General features: G+C 38.3%; 1 protein-coding gene across 1 annotated transcript; it reads right to left on the bottom strand.

Annotated features, from left to right (window-relative positions):
• Positions 1–4,893: 4,893 nt before the first annotated feature.
• On the bottom strand, positions 4,894–5,870 carry LOC103740254 (olfactory receptor 6N1-like). The gene has a single exon (XM_008840848.1). The coding sequence runs from the start codon at positions 5,858–5,860 to the stop codon at positions 4,916–4,918; it is 945 nt and encodes a 314-aa protein (XP_008839070.1). The 5' UTR covers positions 5,861–5,870; the 3' UTR covers positions 4,894–4,915.
• Between the last annotated feature and the right edge of the window lie 18,524 nt (positions 5,871–24,394).

The raw sequence follows: 24,394 nt of genomic DNA, 5'->3' as shown, positions 1-24,394 counted from the left end.
TAGATGAATATGGATTCCAGATAAATAGGAGAATGACTATGTTTATCCATTGGATGCAAAGCATTTGACTCATTCATTAACTTAAATGCATTAAAATTTTTTCAGAGTAGGAGACATGGACAAAGTAGTTGACAAAATCAACTTAAGGGAAGGACGTAACCATAAAATTTTAACAAACAGATAATATTAAATGGAAAGAAAATACTGTATGCACCAATGTCATATTGGGAAACTTCCAAGTGCAGACTTGGAAACCAAAATAGAAGAATGCATTTGCTTCTGAGTGCTGATGTAACTTCAGAATGGGAAGATACTATATTCTACTACCTCTGAAATACCTGACTGGGATAGATGCTTGTAGAAGTCCTTCAATACACGACTGAACCTTCTACAATCCTAAACAAGAGACTGGGGTCTATGCAGACCCTTAAATGAATAGTGGGGCTGTCTGCAGAGTGGCAAAGTTAATGCTGTTTGAATTAACTGGATGAATTATAATGTCCATACCTCATGTTTCTCAAATCTATTATTAGTCAGACACAAATACCTAACCATAGAATAGTTGATGCTGTCTACCGTGAGGCGGCAGAGAAATATACGCTAAAGCACTGAAACTTCTGTGTGAAGTCCCAGTGTAGAAAAGATATCCATTCCTTCTCTTTCATGGCTTTGCCTTTAGGTATAGGATGCCTCTTTGCATTGGTTCATATCAGCAATGGTGCAAGAGATGTGGACAAGTCCTGGAGACTCCATCATCTCATGATTTGGAGAGAAAGTAGATTTCTAAGTTTATCTGTATTAAATCTTAACTAAGAAAAAACAGGATGTAACATGTCCCAAAATTTATAGTATCAATGGTAAAATTTGAAAACTAACTACCCTGTGTTTATTAAAACTTAATAGATGAATACTTCATAAAGCAATGAGATTTTAAGTGATTTTAGGTTTGTATTCATCTATAAATTTTAATATACTGTGTTTATATAAACTGCGTTATTTTAAAATCATGACCTAAAGTTTAGGAAAAAGACCTAAAATGTGATAAATAGGGAAGGCGACAAATATTCCTTTATGAATTTATTGACTACAATTTTAATATAACATTTTGGCTCCAGGTCTTACTCTAAGAAATAAAATGAGATGCCTAAAATACTTTATTTTAAGATATTTACTGTATGCTGAAAACAAACCCATTAAAAAGTCAACTAGAAAATATATATTTTTCAGCATAAGACAAAATTTATACTGCAGACATAATAAAATAGATTTGAAATTAAAAACTACAATGAGATATAGTCTCTTAATTTTTATATTTGCCAACACTCAAGAGTTTATAAAACTAAAATTGAAATTGAACTGTCTCTGAAAGTGGAACACATTTCCATTCTTTTTGATGGGATAAAAACAGCATAATCACTTTTGAGGAAAATGTATTCCAATTGTACGGCTTTCACACTATTATCTGAGACTTGCACTTGTATAAATTTATATTGATGTGTTAATGAAACTACATACATTAAAGTTCACGACAGTGCTGCTTTTATTAGCCAAAGGTTGGAAGAAAAATAAGCCCTTCCTTAGCGTTCTAGTAAAACTAAACACAAAATGGAACGCTGGTCTGTAAAGTGAGAAGTCACCTCCTGCAAGAAAGTGTAAATCTCTCTAAGATTTATTTTTAAAAGTATAAGTGTTCCCCTTTTCCCTTTTATATCACTGCATTCTAGCTCCCCTTCCATGGAGCCTCCCCATATACCCCTATGGCCTTTGACTTGTTTCTTGACCACTCTGGATTTTCAAATTGAAACAAGCATATCTAAAATTTCAAAGCTAGTATGCCAGCTATGAGAGAGAACATGCAACATTTGCCTTTCTGGATCTCGGTTCCTGCAATTTCATAATTTTGGTTTTTTTTTTAAGGAATTGTGCAAAACAACTGAAGAGGTTTGCACTTAATGTCGTGGATATTTACTAATAGAACTTCCTTTTGCTCTCTAATGTACTGGGGTTAAGATTAAAACTGTGAACATCCTACATGATGGAATACCATTCTTAATGCCAGTTTCAGTGTAAGTGGTATGACTGTGCCCCCTTTTAGTCCTGGCTTCTTACAGCCTGTCTTAGTAGAGCTGTCATCCGGATAGCATCATGGTAGAAGTGGCCAATAGTTACTGTGGGCACTTAGCTCCATATATTATACTAGGCACTTACAAAATGTATCCCTGTTTTAGGACAAAGTGAAATAAACAGAAATCTACATACTGACAGAGACAACCCCAATGCAAAGACTCCAATTCCCCAAAGCACCACCTGAACACTCAAAGCATAGGTAAGGTATGAAGATCTAGTAACTGCACATCTACTGCTTGTATACTTTGATAAGTACTATAGTAATGACAGCCTGAAATTTATGTTGTTAAGGGAAAGACCTAAGGCAGTTCCAAGAGATAAAAAGATGGCAGGATGAAAAGTAAAGGTGGACTGGAGTTGTGAATTGGTTTGTGAAAAATAATTTCTCCTGTTGGAGTTACGGGAGAATAGAATATCTACCTCACACTTTTGACTCAAAGATTCATTTATTCATTCACTTTTTTGTTTGTTTTTCTGACATAAATATATAACAGGAACTGTGCCAGACATCAATGGTGTTGCATCCATCACCTCTTTGAGTTGTTATACAACTACTTATGTTTCCATAGCAGACACATAAGCACCTCATCCCTCATCACAGAGTATGGACCTTTCAGAAATGGAGACTTACAGAAATATCAATTAATGTGGCTCAAACCATTCAAGTTCAAGCAGCTTCCAGTCATTTTTAGTGATGCTGCCATAGAATACAATGCCTTTCAACTCACAGTGAGTAGCCTGTATGAAATCAGGTGCAGAAGGAGAGAAAGAAAAAGATTGGAGCCCCAAACAATACACAACAGGCCAGCAGCATGCAGTATCACACCCAGCACAGAGAGAAACAGCATAAACTTACTGAAGAAGGTTATGTAAGGAGGGCTTCAGACACTTGGCTCTAAAGAAGATGCTTTATTGGGCACCACAAGTGTACTAATTGTACATGTGACACAAGTGAGAGATATGTGTAAAGCTAAACATTATCAGGGAAATAAATTGTTACTGCAAAAATGGATATGGAATACATTTGATGATAATCATGTATGTAGTTTGTAAGGTCCTATTACTGAACCCATTTTACAGATCAAGAAAATATAGGCAGAGAGAACTTAAACGCATTGTCTAAGGTCATAAAGCAAGTGAACAGTAGAAATAAGCTCTGACTCCTGAATGCGAGAAGCTTTCAATACAGCTCTAATTACTACTATGAGATAACAAGGCAAATTTGTCTACTATTTATTGGTATTTTCATCGAGTTTTTAGAATATTCTGTTATAGATTCTTATCAAAATTAAACTGAAGTCAGAAGGAATTTACGATTATTTTTGGCCAAAAAGTAGAAAAACTTGGAATTGAATAATACATTTTATGTTCTTCAGAATATTCAGAACATACTCCGTTAGGCCTAGTTCAGGCCCTGCTTTCTTTAAAACGTGTTGCAATCTTGGAATCAAAACTGCCTCAGCTGGAAGGACTGTGAGCAGTCATCCATGCCAGTCTCTCATCCTGCACACAGATATGAGGGTGAGGAGGCCTGGCCAAGTTCAGCCAGACATCTGGTTTTGAATCTGGGTCATGACAGCAATTCCAGTAATCCTTCTAAATTTATTGTGAAAATACTGGAACAATTCTTCCTTGGTCAGAGGACAGTTGTTATCCCAGCATCTGGTAGGATGAGGAAGGAGTGCTATGAATTTAATTCCAGCCTGGATTATGTAATGACTCTAAGCCTACCTGGAGTGCAGAGTGAGACCTTATCTCAACTCATAGGCACACAAACACATACATACATACATACATACATACATACATACATACATACATACATACAGCTTGTTTATGAAAACGATAATCAGTGATTCTGGCACAGGAGAGATTTAAAAAAATGTTTTAACTGATTTTTGTAGTGGAAGACACACAAGAAAGAGAAGAGTGAAAAGCATTCATCCAGTACCTGTCTTTGTTAACGTTTTAGATCTGTCTTTCTGATTCCCAGACTAACCTTTGGAAGACATCTGATGGACCTGAATTTGCAGATTTCTAAAGTGTAGAGACTGAAGTAGATCAGGACTCAGGCCCGCCCTCAAATTTCTACTGTGCTTATTTTTTCTATTCTCTAAATGCATACCCTTCCTATGAGATTTCTAAAGGGTATTTGTTTGCTCCTCTTTAAAAAATCTATTCTAAGGGAAAAAATCCCATGACCCTGAAAGAGAGCTCAGACAACATTCTCAACTCCAATACACTACCTTTGCCCCAGAAGAAAGTAAGTTAGCACCTCTACCCTTTAGTCACCTGCCTGATAGTTAAACCAAACTGAATTGCCTTCAGTAATAGGATAAATAAAAAAAATAAAGAATCACTGGATTCCATGAGGGTGTAGGCGTCTACTGGCTCCCTTCTCCATATGAAACATTGCAGGCTATAATCGGGTTTTTTTCTGTTAACCTTGCTTTGTGCCTTTTATTCTTTCTGCAGGGATCTTGTAGTGAATATAGTGGCTGCTCCTCCCTTTAGTTGGTCTTTATTTCACTGTTTCAATGTCCTGTTAAGTTATACATTCAGCTAAAACATTTGCTCTATGTCTGGTGTTATCTGCTCTGGATTTCTTCATCATCAGCTCAGGAAAAACTCAGAGAACAAGATTCCTTTCTATCTAACTCTTCTACCTCTGGCAAGTCCACAAGTGGATATTTGCAGGATAATGACTAATAAATTGGATGATTATTTTATTGGCATTAACAAAATGATTAGCCAACCAGTTGCATGTGGGTAATGACAAAAGAGAAGATCAAGGTTCCCGTAATACAGTTCTGAACTTGTCAGTGACCCTTTTCCCAGCTTCCTTCACCTCCTTGTTGCGAAGGGAATAGATGATAGGGTTGAGGAAAGGAGTAAGGAGGGTGTACACTAAAGCAATCAGCTTGTCAGTACCCTCAGGTCTGCCACCAGGTGAGCCCACATACACTGTGAAGGCAGAGGCATAGAAGAGTGCCACTACTGTCATGTGGGATGAACATGTGGAGAACGCCTTGGCACGACTGGTAGCTGAGGGCAGTTTCATTACAGCTGTCAAAATGCCCCCATAGAGTCCCAAGATGAGCACAAAGTTGCACCCAGTGGCCAGACCAATCACTGCCCCGTGGACCTGAGCATGCCAGCCTGTGTCTACACAGGACAACCGCATTAGTGGTGCCAAGTCACAAAAGTAATGAGCTACCTCTTTCAAACAGTAGGGCAAAGTGGCAGTGAGGCTGGCAGGCACAAGTGCAGCTGAGAAGCCAGCCACCCAAGTGGCTCCTGCTAGCCATATCTGTATCTGTCTGCTCATGAGTGTGTGGTAGTGGAGCGGACGGCAGATGGCAAGGTAGCGGTCCAGAGCCATGACACCCAACAAGTAGCACTCGGTCATGCCCAAGGAATGGAAGGCATACAGCTGGATAAAGCATGCAGCTGATGGGATGGGTGAAGGCCCGTGCAGCAGGGTGTTCAGCAGGGTGGGCACTGTGGTGCTGACATACCAGAGTTCCAGGAAGGAGAGGACACTGATGAAGAAGTACATGGGTGTGGACAGTCCAGAATCTTCCTGAACCAGGATAATGATGAACAAGTTCCCTGCAAGGGTGAGGAGATAGATGCACAGGGTTCCCAGGAAAGCAACAGGTCGTAGGCTTCCAGAGGTGTTGAAACCATCAAGGATGAAAGTCTGGGTCCAAGTATGGTTGCCATGATCCATGATTTACAGGAGGGGGGATTAAGGCATAAGATGAACTCCCTCACGGTTGTCTATCTCTTCAGGAAATATTTCTAATGCCAAGGAGAGCAAATGCAAGCCTCTAGATAAACTTGAACATTAGCTGATAAATCCTCTATGATACGAAAGCAAACCTGCAGCCCCAAAGGTAAAATGACATCTGTAGCAAGAAAGGCTGCAACTAGAAACCAAGCCTCCTGACCCAAGTTTATCCTTACATATATTCTAATGCTGAACTCCAGTGAATCAAACAACTGTATTCTCCCCTAACCAACTATCAAATTATAAAAGAGAGAAAATTTCTTATCTCTTCTATGGTCTCTATTCTTCCTGGGGAACCCATGTCTCTAGTTCCCAATAATAAATAACCAGCAATATTAGGCTGTAGTAAAATAGAAAAGGTATCTAAAAGTGACATTGTGACTTCTTTCAGGAAGCCTTCTTGGCATGCATAGACTATTCTAGTAAGAATAAGTACATGAAGGCATAAGAAGGTTACAGAAGCTCTGAGAAAAATCTCTAAAGTATCAAGCCTCAGTGCCTGGTAACTCTTCACCCCACTTTTACCCTGCACCTTCTACAAGTTGATCCAAAAAAAATGACAGGTACCAGGAACTCTCAAAGAAGAAATCCATGAGTCAGACCTCAATGTAAGAAAGTCTCCTCTGAAGTTTGGAACTGGCTGTGTGCACTTCTGACGCTCACCAGCCATGCATGCTGGACTGAGAAATTTTCACATAATGTCTACTTTCTTTGCCCTAAAATTAAAATTAAGTAAAAGATTTAGTACCTGGTTTCTAAAACTCTTACAAAACAAGCTGTGTTGCTCTTAGGTTATTGGAAAATGGTTGTGAGTTTTGTGGGTATCAATATCAAGACTGCCTGAGTTTTCCTCCCACACCCTGAGGGCTCACCAAGAAATGTCAACGTCAAAGCCTTCTTCTAATTCCCTTCTGCTAAACTCACCTCTTCTGCACCACCTTTACCCCTTACATGCTGTTTTTATGGCAGTTATACTGATAACCTCCTCCCTGCATTCATTTTATAGGTAGTGCTCTAAGAAATGATGGTTTTCCAGTTGCTCCTTGTTAGGTATTCCTTGGAGCTATGAGATTGATGAGCTCTCAGTAAGAATCCCTGTGGGGCTAGAAGTTGGGCAAAAGGAAGTGAAACAAACCATCTCTATTTCTCAAATGACTCCTCTTCATCCTGTAGCAGGGTCTGATGCCTTCATCAAGAAACTCGGGATTCAGCAAGAGACAATTAACCAATTCTTTATGCAGTGGAAAATGGTTTCAAAGAAAGAAGTGAGCAATCATTTAAAATAATTTCATAAGTGAATTTAACCTTTTATATAAATATTTTCTATTGTCAGCATATTTATTCATAATATTATTTCCTAAGAAAAAAATGTGAACCAAAGCTCAGACAAAATAATATAAAGTACAGCTAAATCACCATGACAAGAAGGGACAGAGCAGTAGTTTTGTATTCATTCATCAAATGCTTACAGTCTACTCCTGTTGTTCATACTAGGGAAACACAGAACACTGTTTCATTACTTGATATTAAATTGAAGTATGAGATAAAATCTCTAAAATGGGAATTTTGTAAACAAGATTATATAAGCATATAAAAAAAACTGACTCATAAGACTGAAGGAAACAGGATTAAATTGGTTTTGTAGGAGAACCATGCCAAGTGAAGTAGGATTAGAGTTGGAGAAACATTCATTCATATATATCGATTTTAGATTACTTTGATTTTGGAAAAAAATCATATATGTATATTATCTATTGAAACAATTGTGCTTATTCTAAAAACGCACATTGGTGCAATGAAACTGTATGGCCTACACTAGGAATCAGTGGTGACTATTTCCTTGAGTTGTTGAATGACTGCTTAAAACACCACGATAAGTCTGAAAATCCCAAGGGATTGTCATCAGTTCTTTGGGATATCAGCAAAGAATGTGCTGGCCTGATAGTGTTTTCACATCTCCACAACTCAATAAAGAAAGGTTGGGAAAACTGAAATCAAAGACAAAAAGAGTAAGGAGGAAACAGACCCAAAGCTCTGCGTGAAGATGCGTTGCCCGTTTCACAAAGGCAAGAAGAAAAAGGTTCTCCTAGGTTTCTTTGGATACTTGGGTCTAAAGATGATTTTAATTATTATCAACTTTACGAATTGACACATAATAAAAGTGTGAGGTATGTGTAAACTAGGGCTGAATCAGAATTACAGAGTGTATGTGAAAATTTTCAAGTAGTGTCTATCTCAGATGGAAAATGTACTTTTTTAATTTAATCTTTTAAAATTTCTAAGAATTTCATATATGAGTATCTGCATCATTCCCACACCTCTACCTCCAGCTTCTTCCATGTTCTGCAGCTCATGATATATATATATATATATATCCTGATGAACCTATGTAGTGTGGCTCTTATGTATATATTTTTGGGCTTGACCACTTGCTTGAGATTGGATAACCTATCAGGGGGCTTTTGCCTAAAGAATAGTACGTCTCCGTCTCTTAGGAGTCATTGATGCCTGTAGCCTTTTATTTAGAGGTGGGGCCTTGTAACAGTTCCTCAACCTTGAATGTGCGTGATCTCATCTGCTCTCAGAAGCTAAACAGGGTCAGGTCAGATTAGTACTTGGATGGAATATTTGCCTTTTGTCCTTTCTTTTTTTAAATTATTGAATTTTCATGCATTTCATACAATATATCTTGATTATATTTAGACCTCCCTCCCCTATCTGCATCCCCTGAGCCTCCCCCCAGCCAGATTTCAAACATTCTGTCATACGTGTTAAGGTCTACTTAGTCAAGTTTGTGTCCTCAGTGTCCCTCCATCCAGTGGAGCCTTGTCAACTTATCTAGCATCACTCCCTTAAAGAAGACCAATTCTCCACCACTCAGCAGTAATCAGCTACCAATAGTTCCTCAACTAAGGCTGGGTCTTCTTACCCATTTCCCCACTTGTATGCTGCGTTTGTCTGATTGAGTTTGCATTGGTGTTGTGTATGCTGTCACCAATGCTGTTAAGTTCAACTGAGCAAGTTCTCAGTCACCTGGAAAACTATTTTCTTGTAGTCATCCACTACTCTTGGCTCTTACAGTTTTTCCACCTCCTCTTTTGCAATGGTCCCTGAGCCCTTGGTGGTAGAGGTTTAAATAGGAGTCCTATCCAGGGACACAACACTCTGCAGTATCTTATTCTCTGTTTTGTGAGGAAGTTTTGCTGGTAATAGTTGAGCAATGTATTGATATTCTCTATGTTCTCTATATTCTGCTATGTTCCCTGAGCCTTGGGTGTAGAGATTACATTGTAGTTTTGTCACTTAGGGCTTCTCCCGGACACTTATTCTCTGCATTTGATCAGTTGTGGAACTCTGTAATAGTCTCCATCTGTTGCAAAGAGAAGCTTCTTTGATGAGTAGTGAGAAGTATACTTGTTTGTAAACATAAGGTTATATATTGAACATACAGTTAGAAATTGCATTTGTCTAGGGATGTGACAGACTTAAGTTTTCTCTAGGGTCTATGACTGCTCCATCGTGTGCATTTGGCTCTGTTTACAGTACCACACAAGTTCCTACCCACTGAGTGGGCTTTAAGTTCAATTACATAACTGTTGATTACCCCCAAGATTGAGGGGCCACTACGGCACCAATAGAGGTAGTTTGCTACACCAGTCATTGTTTTCCTTACTAGGCCTTACAGTGAATGGGACTGCTGATTGGATTTCTCCCTTACAAGCTAGCATAGTATCCTCTTACACTATGAGAGCAAATGGAATGTATACTTTTTATGTGCTTTACATCCATAAAACATTTTAACACTCATAAGAATTCTCTGAATGTATCTACTGTCCCATTTCACAAATGAGAAAGACAAGAAGCAACAGGATTAAGTGAATAACTCAAAGCTTAATAAAAAAAAATATGGTAGAGAGAATGATTGAACCATGGAGAAAGACTTCAAAATTCCATTTCTAACTAAAATACTGTTCTATCTCTGGAGTAAAAATGATCTATTACTATTTAGAAACCCTTTTAAGTGTCAGGGATAATGTCACGCACTTCGTATATTCTGTATTCTTTGCTCTTATAGGAGTTTGGAGTTCATTATAGTACTTTAAGGATCGGAAAACTTATACTTCAAGAGATTATTTTCCCAGAATTATATAACTAAATGGTGATAAAACTTGACTATATGTGGACATATTCCCTCTTTGGGGAATGTTCAGATCTTATTCACCTGGGCTACTTCAACCCCCTTTTTTATAAGAAGTGTTATAATTACAGAATCAAAATTTCTTAGAATAGAGTCTACAAATGTGGCATGGAGAGACCTAAGGATGAATCCACATCTCTTTGTATTAGTTTAGAAATATTTACTGTGTATAAATTGGGATGTTCCTATCTTAGAAAGAAGGTATAAAGGAATTAAAAATTGATAGTGGATCAGATAGATGGATGAGCTGGTAAAGGCCCCTGCTGCTCAGCCAGACAAAATGAATTCTATCCACAGGACTCACATGATGGAAGAACACTGATTCCCAAAAGTTGTCCTCTGATTTCCACTGATGCACTGTGGCATGTATACACACACACACACACCCCATATGCACACACTGAATAAACAAATAAATGAAATAAGTTGTTTTAAAGTGGATAGTTACTTGTATAATCCAGATATAAGAGAAAGTATTATTATTATTATTATTATTATTATTATTATTATTATTAGGGGCTGGAGAGATGTCTCAGTGGTTAATAACACCAGTTGTTCTTGCAGAAGACCCTGGTTTGAATCCCAGCACCCACATGGCAGCTAAACCTGTCAGTTACTCTAGTTCCAGGGGATCCGTCAGCCTCTTCTGTCCTCCACAGGCATTGCATGACACGGGTGCACTTACCTACATGCACGCAATACATACATACACATAAAATAAAAGTAAAATATTAAAAAAGAGAAAGCATTATTAATCAAATACATAAAGTAACGAACTGAGTCATAGCAAAACTGGTAAGGAAAGAAGGTGGACATAGGGAAGGGCAAGGGTTTTAAGTTTCCATTTCTATTTTCTTTGTTTCTTTTCTTTTTTGCTTTCTGCTTAAATAACTTGTATGTATTCTTCAAATGTGGTCTGTTCATTTGTCTGTTTGAAAATAGAAAAGCTAATCATTTCCGGGGTGTCTTCTTTCAGCTTTCTGTAAGAGGTCCATTTCTTCTTAGGGTCATACATCAAAAGCTGAACCAATGTGAAAGAAAATGGGACATGTATGGGTCCAAGAGATCATCTCCCTGTGGTGAAGTGGGCATGGTACATTTTGAAAAGAAACACATTCCACTGCTACCATAGAAAAAGACTAGGACCTGAGGCATGTGGGCTCAGGTCTAGAAACAGAGAGCTAGATGATGGCATAGCTTAACAATCTCATCTAGTCATGTTGGGCAGCTAACGGAGAGACTGATGGGGCCCTGATAGTTCTGGAATCTAGTATCTTTAAGTATCCTACCTGTGACCGGCCGTGTGTTCTTTATTCCACTCTAGAGTATTAGTTACTGAGTCTGTCTTTCCTATATTCTTTTGTATGGGATGTTTTCCTCCAACTCTCATCACCTATGCACTACCATAAGAGCCATAATTTTCTGTATAATTTTGACCTAGTTGTACAGCCTTTCTGAGCCTGTGTCTTGATGAATATAGCCACTTTAGTGAGCCTCTGTAAATTATTACTTCTATTACTGGAGAGTTGATAGACATAAATATGTAGGTTCGGAGTTAAATTCCTGATATTCAGTTGTCACAGGCTGAAAACTTGGGCAATTTTAAATAGAATTTTACCTACTCCTATTGGGAAAAGTCTAGAAATCCCCCTAATATAGTCAATGTCTGTGCTTGGTAAGTAAATAGAGCCTCCAGGATCTATTTGAAAATAACACATAACGACATGCATGCATTATGCCCTATCTTACTTCAGTGGAGAAGTACCAGTAAAATGTGTTAAGTGAGCATTAAAAGGCTGACAAATATGCATGGACAATAGAAATTCTAGGCTTGGAGAGATCAGAAGACACAGGGCCTCTCTGCTCAGAGGGCAGACAGGAAATGGGCCTGGAAATCTTGGGGCAAAGCATCCACAGCAAGCATTAAGTATTTTCTCCTTTTTATTAGATCTCAGGCAGTTGCAGTGACCATCCCTATCCTTAGCCTAGCCCATGTTCTTGTTGCTATGTCCCTTTTTCAAGAAGAGGAACCCCAGATCTGCCACTGAACCATTTCTATCCTGTTGGGATATGTGTCTTATAGGGAAGCAGCGAAGGCAGACCTACAACGCTAGGGAAATCCTCCAACAAAACTTTTCTGAGCAGCTCAGGGGAACGGAGTGAAGTACTAACAAGTTTCCTAACGAGAAAACAAACAAGGTGCTTAATTGAGCTGGGGAACCCAGAAGGAGAAGCAAGGGAAATGTTCCCGGAGGAGGCTTGTGCCTGCTTAATGACTTAACTTTACTAACTATCAACATTTTCTCTTCGGAGACCACCAGTACCTGAGCCGCAGAGCAGGAAGCTTTGGGGAAGGCTTGTGGTCTCCTTGTGCTTCCTTCAATTAGTTGCTAATTAAGACCATGGGAACACAGACCAAGGTGTTGAAAAGGCTACTTTAGATGTAATCCTTGTCAGTCTCCTCCCCAGACCTGGTCATAAGAGTGTAGGAATCACTCTGGTTTCCTGCATCCATAGAAGGCAATGTGGAGGCTTAGACTGGCAGCCAGGACTGGGTTTGAATCTAAGCTTTACCACAAACTAGCTCAAGCATAAAGGGGGGAAAGGTGTGCCACACCTTCCACGACCTCACCCTTTTCAATACGTCTAAGTGACTGGACTTCATCAATTTTATAGTATTTTGAACTGTAATTCCAAACAATGACAAATGGCACGGAACATAAAACAAATACAGTAAAAGGAAATCCATTCTAATATAGGGCACCCACAACAAAGGAGTCAAATCAATTTTAATAGACTGACTCTTGCTTACACAAAATTCACACACAAAAAGATGAGAGTATGTCATGTGAATTCAAGCAAATGCAACAGCTCCATTTTCTTTGCCTGTTAGAGCATGTTGTATGCTGCCAGTTTTTAGGAAAACAAAACTGGTTACCTTTCGAACAAAAAAATTCTGACCATGGCCTATATGCACATCACTACTTGTTGGCACACGTATGTAGTACTGTTTCTCATGACTCTAACATGCTATGAAAAAGTAAGATCCATGGACTGGAGAGATGTCTCAGTGGTTAAGAGTTCTGGATGCTCCTGCACAGGACCCGGATTCCATTCCAGACAGCTAACAGCTATCCACAGTGCAAGTTCTATAGGATCTGACATTTTCTTCTGGCCTTCATGGGCACTGCAGGACTTGGGTGCACTCTTGTACAGCAAATAAAATTATGCAAATGAAATAAAACGTAATAAATAAAAAGTAAAATCCCAAACTGAGTAGCATCATAGAACATCCAGTAAAATCCCCCTAGGCTTTAATTCTAATCCCACACTTCATCAGCTTTTAAAATTTCACACAATTTGGCTAGTTCCTTTGATCTCATTTGCAAAACAGAAAATAACTGTTTGTAAGACCAGTAAGAGACGTTTTAGAAACTTATTTAAGTAGACAGACAATAGGTACTACAGGAGTAAAGTCTACCTTTGTCAACTTTTATTATTAACAGCATAGGTGAGTCTAATTCCAAATATGAGATGATTTCATAGACTATGAGGCCATAGAAGTGTTGAATATAGGGCTAAACTCCTAGAAGTCCACACATTCATTCTATTCTTCATAAGCCATGCAACCACCACACAAACCAGATTTCTTAGAAGTAGTAAGAGCTGCTTGTTATCTAATCCAGACTCAGCTCTGTTTGAGGATAAGAGCAGCAGCTTGTTCAGTTGCAGCTGACTAAGATGCTCTATATCCATGCCCTGCCTAGAACTAAGACCCAGCCAGAGGCTTGTGATGTTTCAGTTAATGAGATTCCACTTTGATGAGTTATAGGGAAAAATCTTGGGTGTGAAAAATTACTGTTTAAAACTTGGGATAGAAAATAAAATCGAGTACTAATAAGCCTTTTTCTTCTTCCCTGTAGCATTTCTCAGGGACTTAAAATGCTTATCACACAGATAATCACACTAAATCTTCAATTACCTTCATTCTATAATGCTGATTTTTGTTTAATTATTTTTATTGTTTAGAGACGTTCTAGGTTCAAAGAAAAATTGGGCCTGGGCCAATAAGTTGGCACAGGCTTTACAACCTAGGTCGAATAGATGATCCAAGAAGGTAGCTGGAAAGAAGTGACCCCTGAGAGTTGCCCTTTGACCTCTACATGAGAGGTATGGCACATGTGTACCTACACACACACACCTACACACATAGACACACACATACAAACACACACACAATAGATAGATGATAGATAGATACATTATAGATAGATTATAGAATAAAATAAATGATAGATAGATAGATGATAGATAGACAGATACATAGATAGATAAATGATAGATACATGATAGATAAATGATAGATGATAAGGAGATAGGTATATAGATAGGTAGGTAGGTAGATGATAGATAGATACATTATAGATAGATTATAGAATAAAATAAATGATAGATAGATAGATGATAGATAGACAGATACATAGATAGATAGATAAACAGATGATAGATGATAGATAGATTGATGATAGATAGATAGATAGATAGATAGATAGATAAATGATAGATGATAAGGAGATGATAGATAGATGATAGATATAGATAGAGAGATAGACAGATGATAGATAGATAGATAGATAGATAGATAGATAGATAGATAGATAGATGATAGATAGATAGATAGATGATAGAGAGAGCCCAAATTACATTTTCCATGTACTCTCTGCCCCAACACACGTACCACTTCCCTGACTGTCAACATCATCCATCAGAGTGAGGTATTTGCTATAATCAATGAACATGTGCTCAATATTGACACATATATATCACTGAAATCCTTAATTTGCATTAGAGAGTTCTCGCTATGTTGAACAGTCTGTGGTTTGGGGCAAATTTATAATGACAAGTATCTACCATTATAGGACTATATGAAAACTTCAATTTTCCCCCAACTCATGATCTTTTTCATGTCTCTATTCATTTACCTTTCTAGAATGACAGTTAGTTGAAATTATTTGGCATGTAGCCTTCAAGATTAGCTTCTTTTACTTTGTGATACATATTTAAGATTCTTCCATGTCTTTTCATGGCTGACAGCTTTTTATTAGGATCAAACATTCCATGTATAGCTATATCACAGTTTATCCTTTTGCCCACTGGCATACATTTTGATGCCTTCCAAATTCTGAAGATTATTTAAAAAGCTGTTGTAATCACTTTTTCCCCAAGATTTTATTTAGGCGTTTAAGTCCTTAACTGATTTTCACAAATACCAAGGAGCACAATTTCTGGGTGTATAAGAACAGTATATGTGCATCCTGTTTATCTGAATAAGAAACTACTAAGCTGTTTTCCTAGAAGAACTCACTATTCACTATTTTTTCCAGCAACGAATGAAAGTTCCAGTCGCTCCATATCCTTAATTAACATCTGGTGTTGACATTTTGCAATTTACTCATTTTAGTTGAAGGAATTTCCTTGTTCTTTTAACTTGCACTCTCCTGACCCATGACATGGAGCATAACTTCACACATTCCCTTACTATCTTCTCTGGGAAGGCAGTATCTTTTAGATATCTAAATTATTTAGATGTATCTTTTGCAAATAGTTATCTTAGTCTGTGGCTCATATTCTTATTCTCCCAACGAATCTAATGTACAGAAGAAGATTAATTCTAATGAAACCCAGCTTGATTCCTTCATGATCATGTCTTTAGATTTATATCCCCAAAGCCATTGTCACACCCAAGGTTTGCTAAACCTTATTTTACCGTGATTTATTGTTGCACTTTGGAATGCAATAAGGGCTATAGATCTCATAATTCATTGTTATTCTAAGATCCATTGGATTTAATTATCTATTTCTAGATTCAGTTTTTAATATTTTATTATTTTTATTTTATGTGAGTGCACCCATGTTGTGCAATGCCGTGGAGGTCAGAAGAGGACTTTGGATTCCCCTGGAACTGGAGTTAAGGGCAGTTCATAGCCACCATGTGGGAACTGGGAATCAAACCCGGAGTCAGTGCTCTTAAACCCTGAGCCATATCTCCAACCCTTAGATTCATTTTAAATATGGATATTTATTTGTCTTAACACCAATATTTGAATATATCATCTTTTCTCCATTATATTTCCTTTGATCTTTTGTTTAATACCTGTTAAACCTATTTAGTTGGGCTATTTAGAGATCTCTATTCTATTTATTGATCTATTTTCTCAATAAGGCAATTTTTTTTGAGACAGAGTCTCACTATGTAGCCTAACTGTCCTAGATCTGATGGCCTCTGCCTCCTGAGTATATGGAACCAATGGCATGTGCCACCACATCTGGCTAATACCATGTATTTTGAGTGCTGAAACTTTATAATCTTGAAGTCAGGGACTTTCAGTCTTCCAAATTCCTTAGTCTCCTTCAACATTGTGCTGGTTTTTCTGCACTATTTTTATAAGCCTATGAAAGCTTAATATCAATTTTTTATAAACAATGTCACTATCAGAGAACTTCTAATAAAAATTACTATGTGTGAATTACCATTTCACTCATGTTTGACTGGCTATTGCTAAAAGACAAAGTTAAACCAAATTTCAACTACCTTCTCACTATGCTGATGGTGAAGATCATGAAAGCCTATAGATAATCAAATCCCTTCTGTCCAGTAATACTTGGACCATTTACCCTCTTCAGCCCTACTTTGGATCCCCTTTCCTAGCCATAGCCTCATGCTCATCAGATTATAGGTTACCATGCAGTGTGTGCTGGCTGGTAGCATGTATGCATCACTGTAGGGTTATAGCACTGCATGGAGGCCCACTGTAGTTCATGGAAAAACTGTCTCACAAAAGGTTTGTCACATCCTCTACCCTTCCAGAGGTTCAGTGCTCTTCTGTAATTTTTTCACATTTGTTTATCAGTTTATTCGTGTGTGGGATGGTGGGCACATGTGTCATGGCATACATGTGGAGGTCAGAGGATAACTGTGGGAGTCGGTTCTCTCTTTCCATCATGTAGGCTCCAGGGTTTGAACTCGGTTTCACAGGCTTGGCTCTGAGCACCCTAACCACTGAGACATCATGCTGACCATTATTTCATAATTAAAATTTAACTTTTTTTCATTAATTTTTTGAGAAGTTCATACAATGTATTTTGACCATATTTATCCAAACTTCTCCCCTTAACTCCTCTAAGATCCACCCCCACCTCTCTACTCCACCTCCAACTTCATGTCCTGCTTTTTGTTTAAATAATCCATTGATTCCAATTTGTATTGTCCAGATACAACTGGGTATGTGGACATTCACAGGAGAGTATTCAATTATCAGGAGCCATGCCTTTAGAAAAACTGACTCTCTCGCCCCTAGAAGCCACCATCTTTTTGTCTCCTCAGTTAAGGATGGGGGCTCATGAACTCCATCCCATTCCATGCTAGAATGTTGTCTGACTTGATCTTGTGCAGAAAAATAGCTGCTGTGAGTTCTTGAGTGCTGTGGTTCTGAACTCTGGTCCTCTATGAACTCTGGCTCTTACAGTTTTCTGTCCCTCTTCCTACCCAGCTTTGAACCAAGTGAACTGTAAAAATGACAGACTTGGCAAGATATGTCCATGGGTGCAATAGTGGCGTGAATGTTATGGAGGTAGCCAACTGCTTTCTGATTAGATCTAATGTCTCCTGCACAGTAGGAATCTCATGCCTGGCACAGCCCTCTGATATGTATCTTACTCATAGATTAGTGCAGCTCTCAGACCTCAATAGAAAGAGTTCTTTGTGCAGCTGATAGTGCTTAGCACAGAAACTCACAACTGGTCAATATGCAGAGAGTATCAGTGGAATGCTCAGCACAAATGGAACACAGATATATATTACAGTATGTGTGTCTGTCTGTCTGTGTCTGTGTCTATATCTCTGTGTGTCTGTGTGTGTGTCTGTGTACACGAACATAGGGACCTGCAAAATCCAAAAGTGGGTATTGACTCCTGTGGAGCTGGAGTGAAAAGTGGTTGTGAGCTGCCTAAACGAGTGCCCTTAACCACTGAGGCACCTCTCCAGCCTTATAGCAAGTTTTAATATTAATTAATTATTAGATACCAATTGGTACATGTTGATTTTGAAAAGAATTTTTTTTCCTGGATGAAAAATGAGTAAGAAACTGAGGACACAGGTGGATTACACACTGTAGTTAGCAACGTTGACTATTCTAACTTCATCTTCACAGCTGTGTTTACTAATGATTTTATACCTTCAGCTATTTTGTTGCCATGCCTTAGCATCCTTTCATTTGTTTGGAGAACCTCCTTTACCACTTCGTGTGATGATAAATTTCCTCTGCTTTTGTTTGCCTGAAAAAGTCTTCATAGAAATTCATGAAAGCTTTACTGGATGCAATATCTTTGTTGGCAGTTCAATTTTTCCTTTGGTATTCTGAAAATATTAACCCCTTGTCTCTTGGTTCCTGAGTTCAGAACTAGGCATATTGGGCAATCTTTATATATTATAATGTTATTTTCTTCTCCTCTCTTGCATTCAGAGTCCTCTTGTAGTTCTCTAACTTTGAGCATCTGAATGGATATGTGGACAAGTACTTAGGTTTGAATTTAGTCTATCTGGTGATCTTTGACCTTGCTATACCTGGATAATTATATCTCATCTAGGTTTGAAAAGTTTTCCTTGAAGAAACTTTCCATCTTTATTATTTACATTTAGCTTTGATAAGCATTATCAATAATCTCACAAAAAAAATGTTGTTGGATCTACTTAGCATCACACTTATTCTCTTGCACTTAGAGTGAACACACATAGTGCTCCAACACCCTCATACCAGCATCCGTCATTATGAATACGCCACAGAATTCTTGAAGAAGTTACTCAAAAATTACATCTGCTTATGGGTGAAGAACAGCTCCAGTCAAGCTCTTGAAAGTGAAGCTACATCCAGAATTGATTCAAGTAGATTCTGCCAGACTTTTGGCCATCACAAGCCTCAGTGAACTATATGTGATCCCTGTAACTCGTTGCAATCAGACTAGGGGGAAGCATCTCTCCTTTGGGCCAAGCAAAAGGCTCATGACTGCAGCAAACACAGCCCTTCATTTGCATAAGGGGATTTCTGTGACTGGAGCCAGGACAGTTCTCACATGCATGAAGTACTGTGCCATGACTCGTGCAAACACAGTCTTCCAATTGCATGAAGACACACTCTAATTGTGTTAATGCTTTTTGGGCTGTATAAACAGGCCAAGAAGCTTACTTTGTAGGTAGATGGGAAATCCCTTCCTGTTTTGATACCTGCTGTTTCTACATTAGGCCCAATAGAAGGCCCCTGTCAAATGATCTTTCCTGCCTACTTTTGCTCTTCATTATTGATTAGTGAGCTGAGCAGGTAACACTGAGAAAGAAGAAGCCAGTGATAAGGCAGCAGGGGAGGAGGAGGCAGCAGCAGTGACGGTGGCCATAGTGATGATGGGGGAGCTGAAGAGGCCCAGAGAGCATCTGGGTGAAATGAGGGAAGCAGAGGTAAAGGCAATCAGGGCTATGCTGAGCTGAAGAGGAGACTCTGCCGGCTATGACCAGACAACTGCTGATCCTTAAAGTCCAAGGATTCCAGCACACTAACCCAAGAGCTATGACACTAGCCACTTCAACCTTGAAGAGTTCTGACACCCTAGACCCAAAAGCTATAACCAAGCATCACCTGCTGCTCCCAGACCTGTGGATCATGAAAACTGCCAAATGCCAGACTAGCAATTGACTGCTAAATGCAAGAACGATAAGCCTCCAGCTTTAAAGGCTAGAGCCGCAGTCTCTGGCTCATAAAGGGTTTGTAAGCCTCTCTGTGTGCTAGCTAGTCTGTTTCCTAGGTCTTGGGCAGGCACACTACTGAGATTAGAGGTCTCAGCTATCTAGGACTCCTATCCATACAGAGCAAATGGACTCAGCCATCTGGTTGGTAACAACTTGATATTGGAGCCCCAGTAAAGTGTTTTTTGTGTCTAGTAACCAATGTAACTGTTTGATATAAAAGTTCTAAAGTTGGAACTCCTTTTGTCTATTTAGATTTGTTAGGAAACATAAGGTGAATAACCCTGTTCACAGAAAGGGCGCTGTTCACTTAAACCAGTTGGGGAAATTGAAAGCTATGAACATTACTGGGTGGAGTCCTTACTGTTTCATCACAGTTTTCCTTGGCAACACAGTGCAGTGTGAGACACTCAACACTGTTCAAATTATGAAGTGACTCTGGCCAATATCATTCTCCCTGTTGTCTTTATTTATTTTGCCTTTCTGGAGATAACATCCCACTGTTAAGTTTCTGAGAGATTTACTGATTCATCTTTCTTCTCAAACAAAACAAACCATGCTCTCTGACTTTGCTGAAGGATCTGGACCTTGCTGAAGAAATTTACAGAGAGGTAAGTCTTATTGCAGTTTGCTATACAGATAATCAGATAGTTCTTTGAAATCCACAAGAACATAGGAATGGTCAGTGTTGGAAGGTAGAGGGAGAAGTTTGGGAACTGGTTGCAGATGCTGGATCCTGAGTTTTCACTCAGGAGAAGGAAACATTTTTATTCCTCCATCACTAAGACCTGAGCCAGGACAAATGCATTTTAATTATTGCAGGTTGTGAAATCAATTTTCATAAATGTGAGTTTGCATAAATTGATATTGTTAAATGGACTATTGTTTTCTTGGCTAGAGAGAATGCAAAGAAACTAGCATGTGTTTAGTGACTGGTATAAGAAAACAAAGTAGTGATATGGACAAAAGGAAATAATATTTAGTGAAAACCACATTTCAGCATAGTGCACTTACTATATGGTATTCAGCTTTTAGAAAACATGAGCTGAGTATGATTCCATTGCATAAATGCACTACATTTTCATTAGCACTTTCCTATAGTAGAAAAGCCCTAGTTCACAGGAAAGAGAGTTAAAATAAATTACATCTGCATGTAACCATTTGGAATGCATGATATCATTGCAGCATCTACACATGAATATTTCTTCTTTTAGAGAAGAATGCAAAGATTTTAATGTTAGTTTCAGAACTTCCTAACTGTTCCATGCAAGTTTTTATTTAAACTTGTTAACTGCTAGTGATTGTTTTCTGATTTTTTCCTCAGCTCTTCAGTAATTAAGATATACAAAAAATGTACATGCATCTATTTTAGGAAACTTCCACAGTAGCAGATTTCCACATGACATTTTCAAAAGGCCTTTAGTGTTAGTTGTCCCTTTGCACAGGGCACACTCCTCCTCTACCTTGCCTTCCCATGCTCTACTTCATTTAACCCTTTCTGTTCTATTACCTTCCTTTCCTCCTTCTATCCTCCATCTATGAAAGCCTATCCACCACCACCCCCAAGGCCCCCTAACAGTTTCTTGACCTCTAGGTAGGTTTTCTGAATGAAACACAAATGTCTAAAGATTCAAAGCTAGCATTCACTTATGAGAGAGAATATATGACATTTGCATTTCTGGACCTGCATGACCTCCCTTAGGATGATTGTTTCTAGTTTTATCTATTTCCCTGTGAATTTCATAATTTTATTTTTCTTAATAGCTGAATAATATTCAATTGTGTAAATGTACCATGAAATGTATTTCATCATCCATTCATCAGTTGATGGACATCTAGGCTGTTTCCACTCCTTGGCTATAGTGAATAGAGAAGCAATGAACATAAATGAGCAGGTGCCTCTGTGGTAGGGTGTAGACTTGTTTCCGTATATGCCTGCCCAAGAGTGGTACAGCTGGATCAAGCAGTAGATTTATTTCCATCTTTTGGCAGAATTTCCACACTGATTTCCATAGTGGCTGAAGTAATTTTCACTCCCAAATAGCAGTGAATAAGTGTTTCCTTTCCCCACACTTCCCCTTGTAATCATTTGGTTTTTGAATCTTAGCTGTTCTGATTGGTGTAAGATGAAATTTCATAGTAGCTTTCATTTGCATTTCTTTGATAGCTGAGGTTGTTGAACATTCTAAAAAATATTTATCAGGCAAAAATCCCAGTGTGGTGATACGAGGTAGGTATGAAGGCCCATCTCCATTGGAAATTGATAGTGGTTGGGAGGCAGAAAGTTGTTTTTGTTTTTTGGGTTTTTTTTTTAAGACTGTTACCCTGCATAGGTTGACTAAGCTCCAGAGAATTGACCCATGCCCAATAGTATTTGGGGAACACAAATTGGATATGATTGGCTTAAAACAATAGAAGAAATGATGTGTGGGGGATTAGGGAGGTGGAGCAGATATGAGAGGAGATGGGGAAAGAGTTTGAATATCATCAAACACATTTTACAAAATTCTTAATGAATCAATAAAAATATTATTAAAAGTATTTCTCAGCCATTTGCATTTAATCTTTTGAAAACTCTCTAGTTCCTAGGCCCACTTTTTCATTGGGTTGTTTGTTTCTTTGCGATGTTTAATTTTTTAGCTCTCTGTACATTCTAGATACTAACCTTCTGTCAGATTTATGTCCTCCAACCATGATCTGAGCATCAGATACTATGCCTTCTTCACTATGAAACTAAAAGCCAAAATAAGCTCCTCTTCCTATAAGCTGCTTCTGTTAGGTGTTTTATCACAGTTACAAGAGAAGTAACTGATATAATCATAGTAGGTAGGGGAAGTCTGGAACCAACAGGTAGATATTTAGGGACATGTACTACAGGAAGAGAAAGAGGAGCCAGGGAACTTTGAAACTACAAGCTAATATCCCTAACAGTGTACCAATTGTCGTTGTTCAAACATCCTTTCACCACAGCTATCTTTGACCCAATTCAACTATCATCATTAATGAGGAATAAGGGGTTTTTTTAGTTCTAAGACAGCAATTAGTAACTGATTTCCAAGTGACTTAAATGTTGATTGTACTTCTCTGTTGTGAACACACCTGTGTACAACACTTGAGCATATCTCATTCCATCACATAGCAAAGCTTCATTTCTGAAATTCTGCATACATGTATAATACTGAATCCTGATTTTCTTTTATAGGCTCGCCAAGAAAGATAATGAGTGAATACAAGAGAATCGTTCTGCTGAAAGGATTAGAAGCCATCAGTGATTATCATTTTAACTTATTTAAGTCCTTAATGGCCTGTGATTTAAGACTGACAAGAAATGTGCAAGGGGAACATAATAGGGTTCAGATTGCAGATCTGATGGAAGATCAATTCCCAACTGATGCTGGTCTGGGCAAACTGATAGCACTCTGCAAAGATTTGCCAGATCTTGAGAAACTTGCTGAAACTCTTGAAAAAGAGAAGTGGAAAGGTAATAAGAAATGAATAACCATCTCTCCCCGGAAATGTCTTATCTTCTTTGCCCCCTCTCTAACCTTGAATTCCCCCACATCCTTGGCCATAACTGACACATCTCAGTTTATTCCTCAGTAACCATGGTAATGTTGGTCCTTCAGATTAACAATTAGAGTGTTCACTTTCCAATGAATGCTTAGCATTTAAAGTGTGTATTTGGCTTGTAGATTAAAATAAAAGTAGAAATTGATGAAAGACTGGGGCTTCCAATACAATATGTATGTGACAAAATAGCAAATCAAAATGACAAAACTTGTGGTTTAAATTTTAAGTATATCCATTTACCAATTGCTTCATCTATTTTATTAAGTGTATACTGTCATAATTATACTCTCTAGTAACAAAGATTAAAGCAATAATTTATAGAAAACTGGCCTAAAATGCATGAAGAACTGCCTTTCCTATAAAATTACTGAGTTAAGTAAAAGATTTTAAAGAGTTAAAATCCCCAACTGCCATCTTACTCCACAAATCTATATGGGATTTCCCTTCACTGGTTTTCATGATTTAAATGTATTATATACAATTCATGACAAACCAGGCAATATAATAAAAACTTTAGAATTTAAAGGTGATGATAAGGGACTGGGAACAGGAAAAGCTTGACTAAGGCACATGAAGGTCAGAGGCTAGGAAGAGATTTCTCATTGCACAAATAAGAAAAGCATTGAGGAAAGTCAAACAGAGACTGAGCATGTGTCGCTATAGCCATGTTCCCCAGACAGGCTGAGCTAATGCAGTGGAGGTTGAAAGGATAAAAGCAGAGGAAATGGCACAGTGACTGTGTCTAGGCCTTCTGCTGCTTGGTTTATGTGGACTCCTTTGTACCTGCATTTGTTGTGATGAAAATTATACCCAGCCCAGTAAGAGGGAAAAGTCCAGTGAAAGGAAAGAACCAAGAAGAAGCAAGCTCTGCTGCTCCTACATCGACCACAAGCAGCACTCTAGCATCTGAAGG

This window comes from Nannospalax galili, unplaced genomic scaffold (assembly GCF_000622305.1).
Source record: "Nannospalax galili isolate Female #2095 unplaced genomic scaffold, S.galili_v1.0 scaffold579, whole genome shotgun sequence".
Lineage (NCBI taxonomy): Eukaryota > Metazoa > Chordata > Mammalia > Rodentia > Spalacidae > Nannospalax > Nannospalax galili.
Note: the sequence above shows the minus strand (reverse complement) of the source record. Positions and strands in the feature narration are given on the sequence as shown.

Excerpts from the sequence above, each read along its gene's own strand:
- LOC103740254 (XM_008840848.1), bottom strand. The coding sequence starts at position 5,860 with ATGGATCATGGCAACCATACTTGGACCCAGACTTTCATCCTTGATGGT.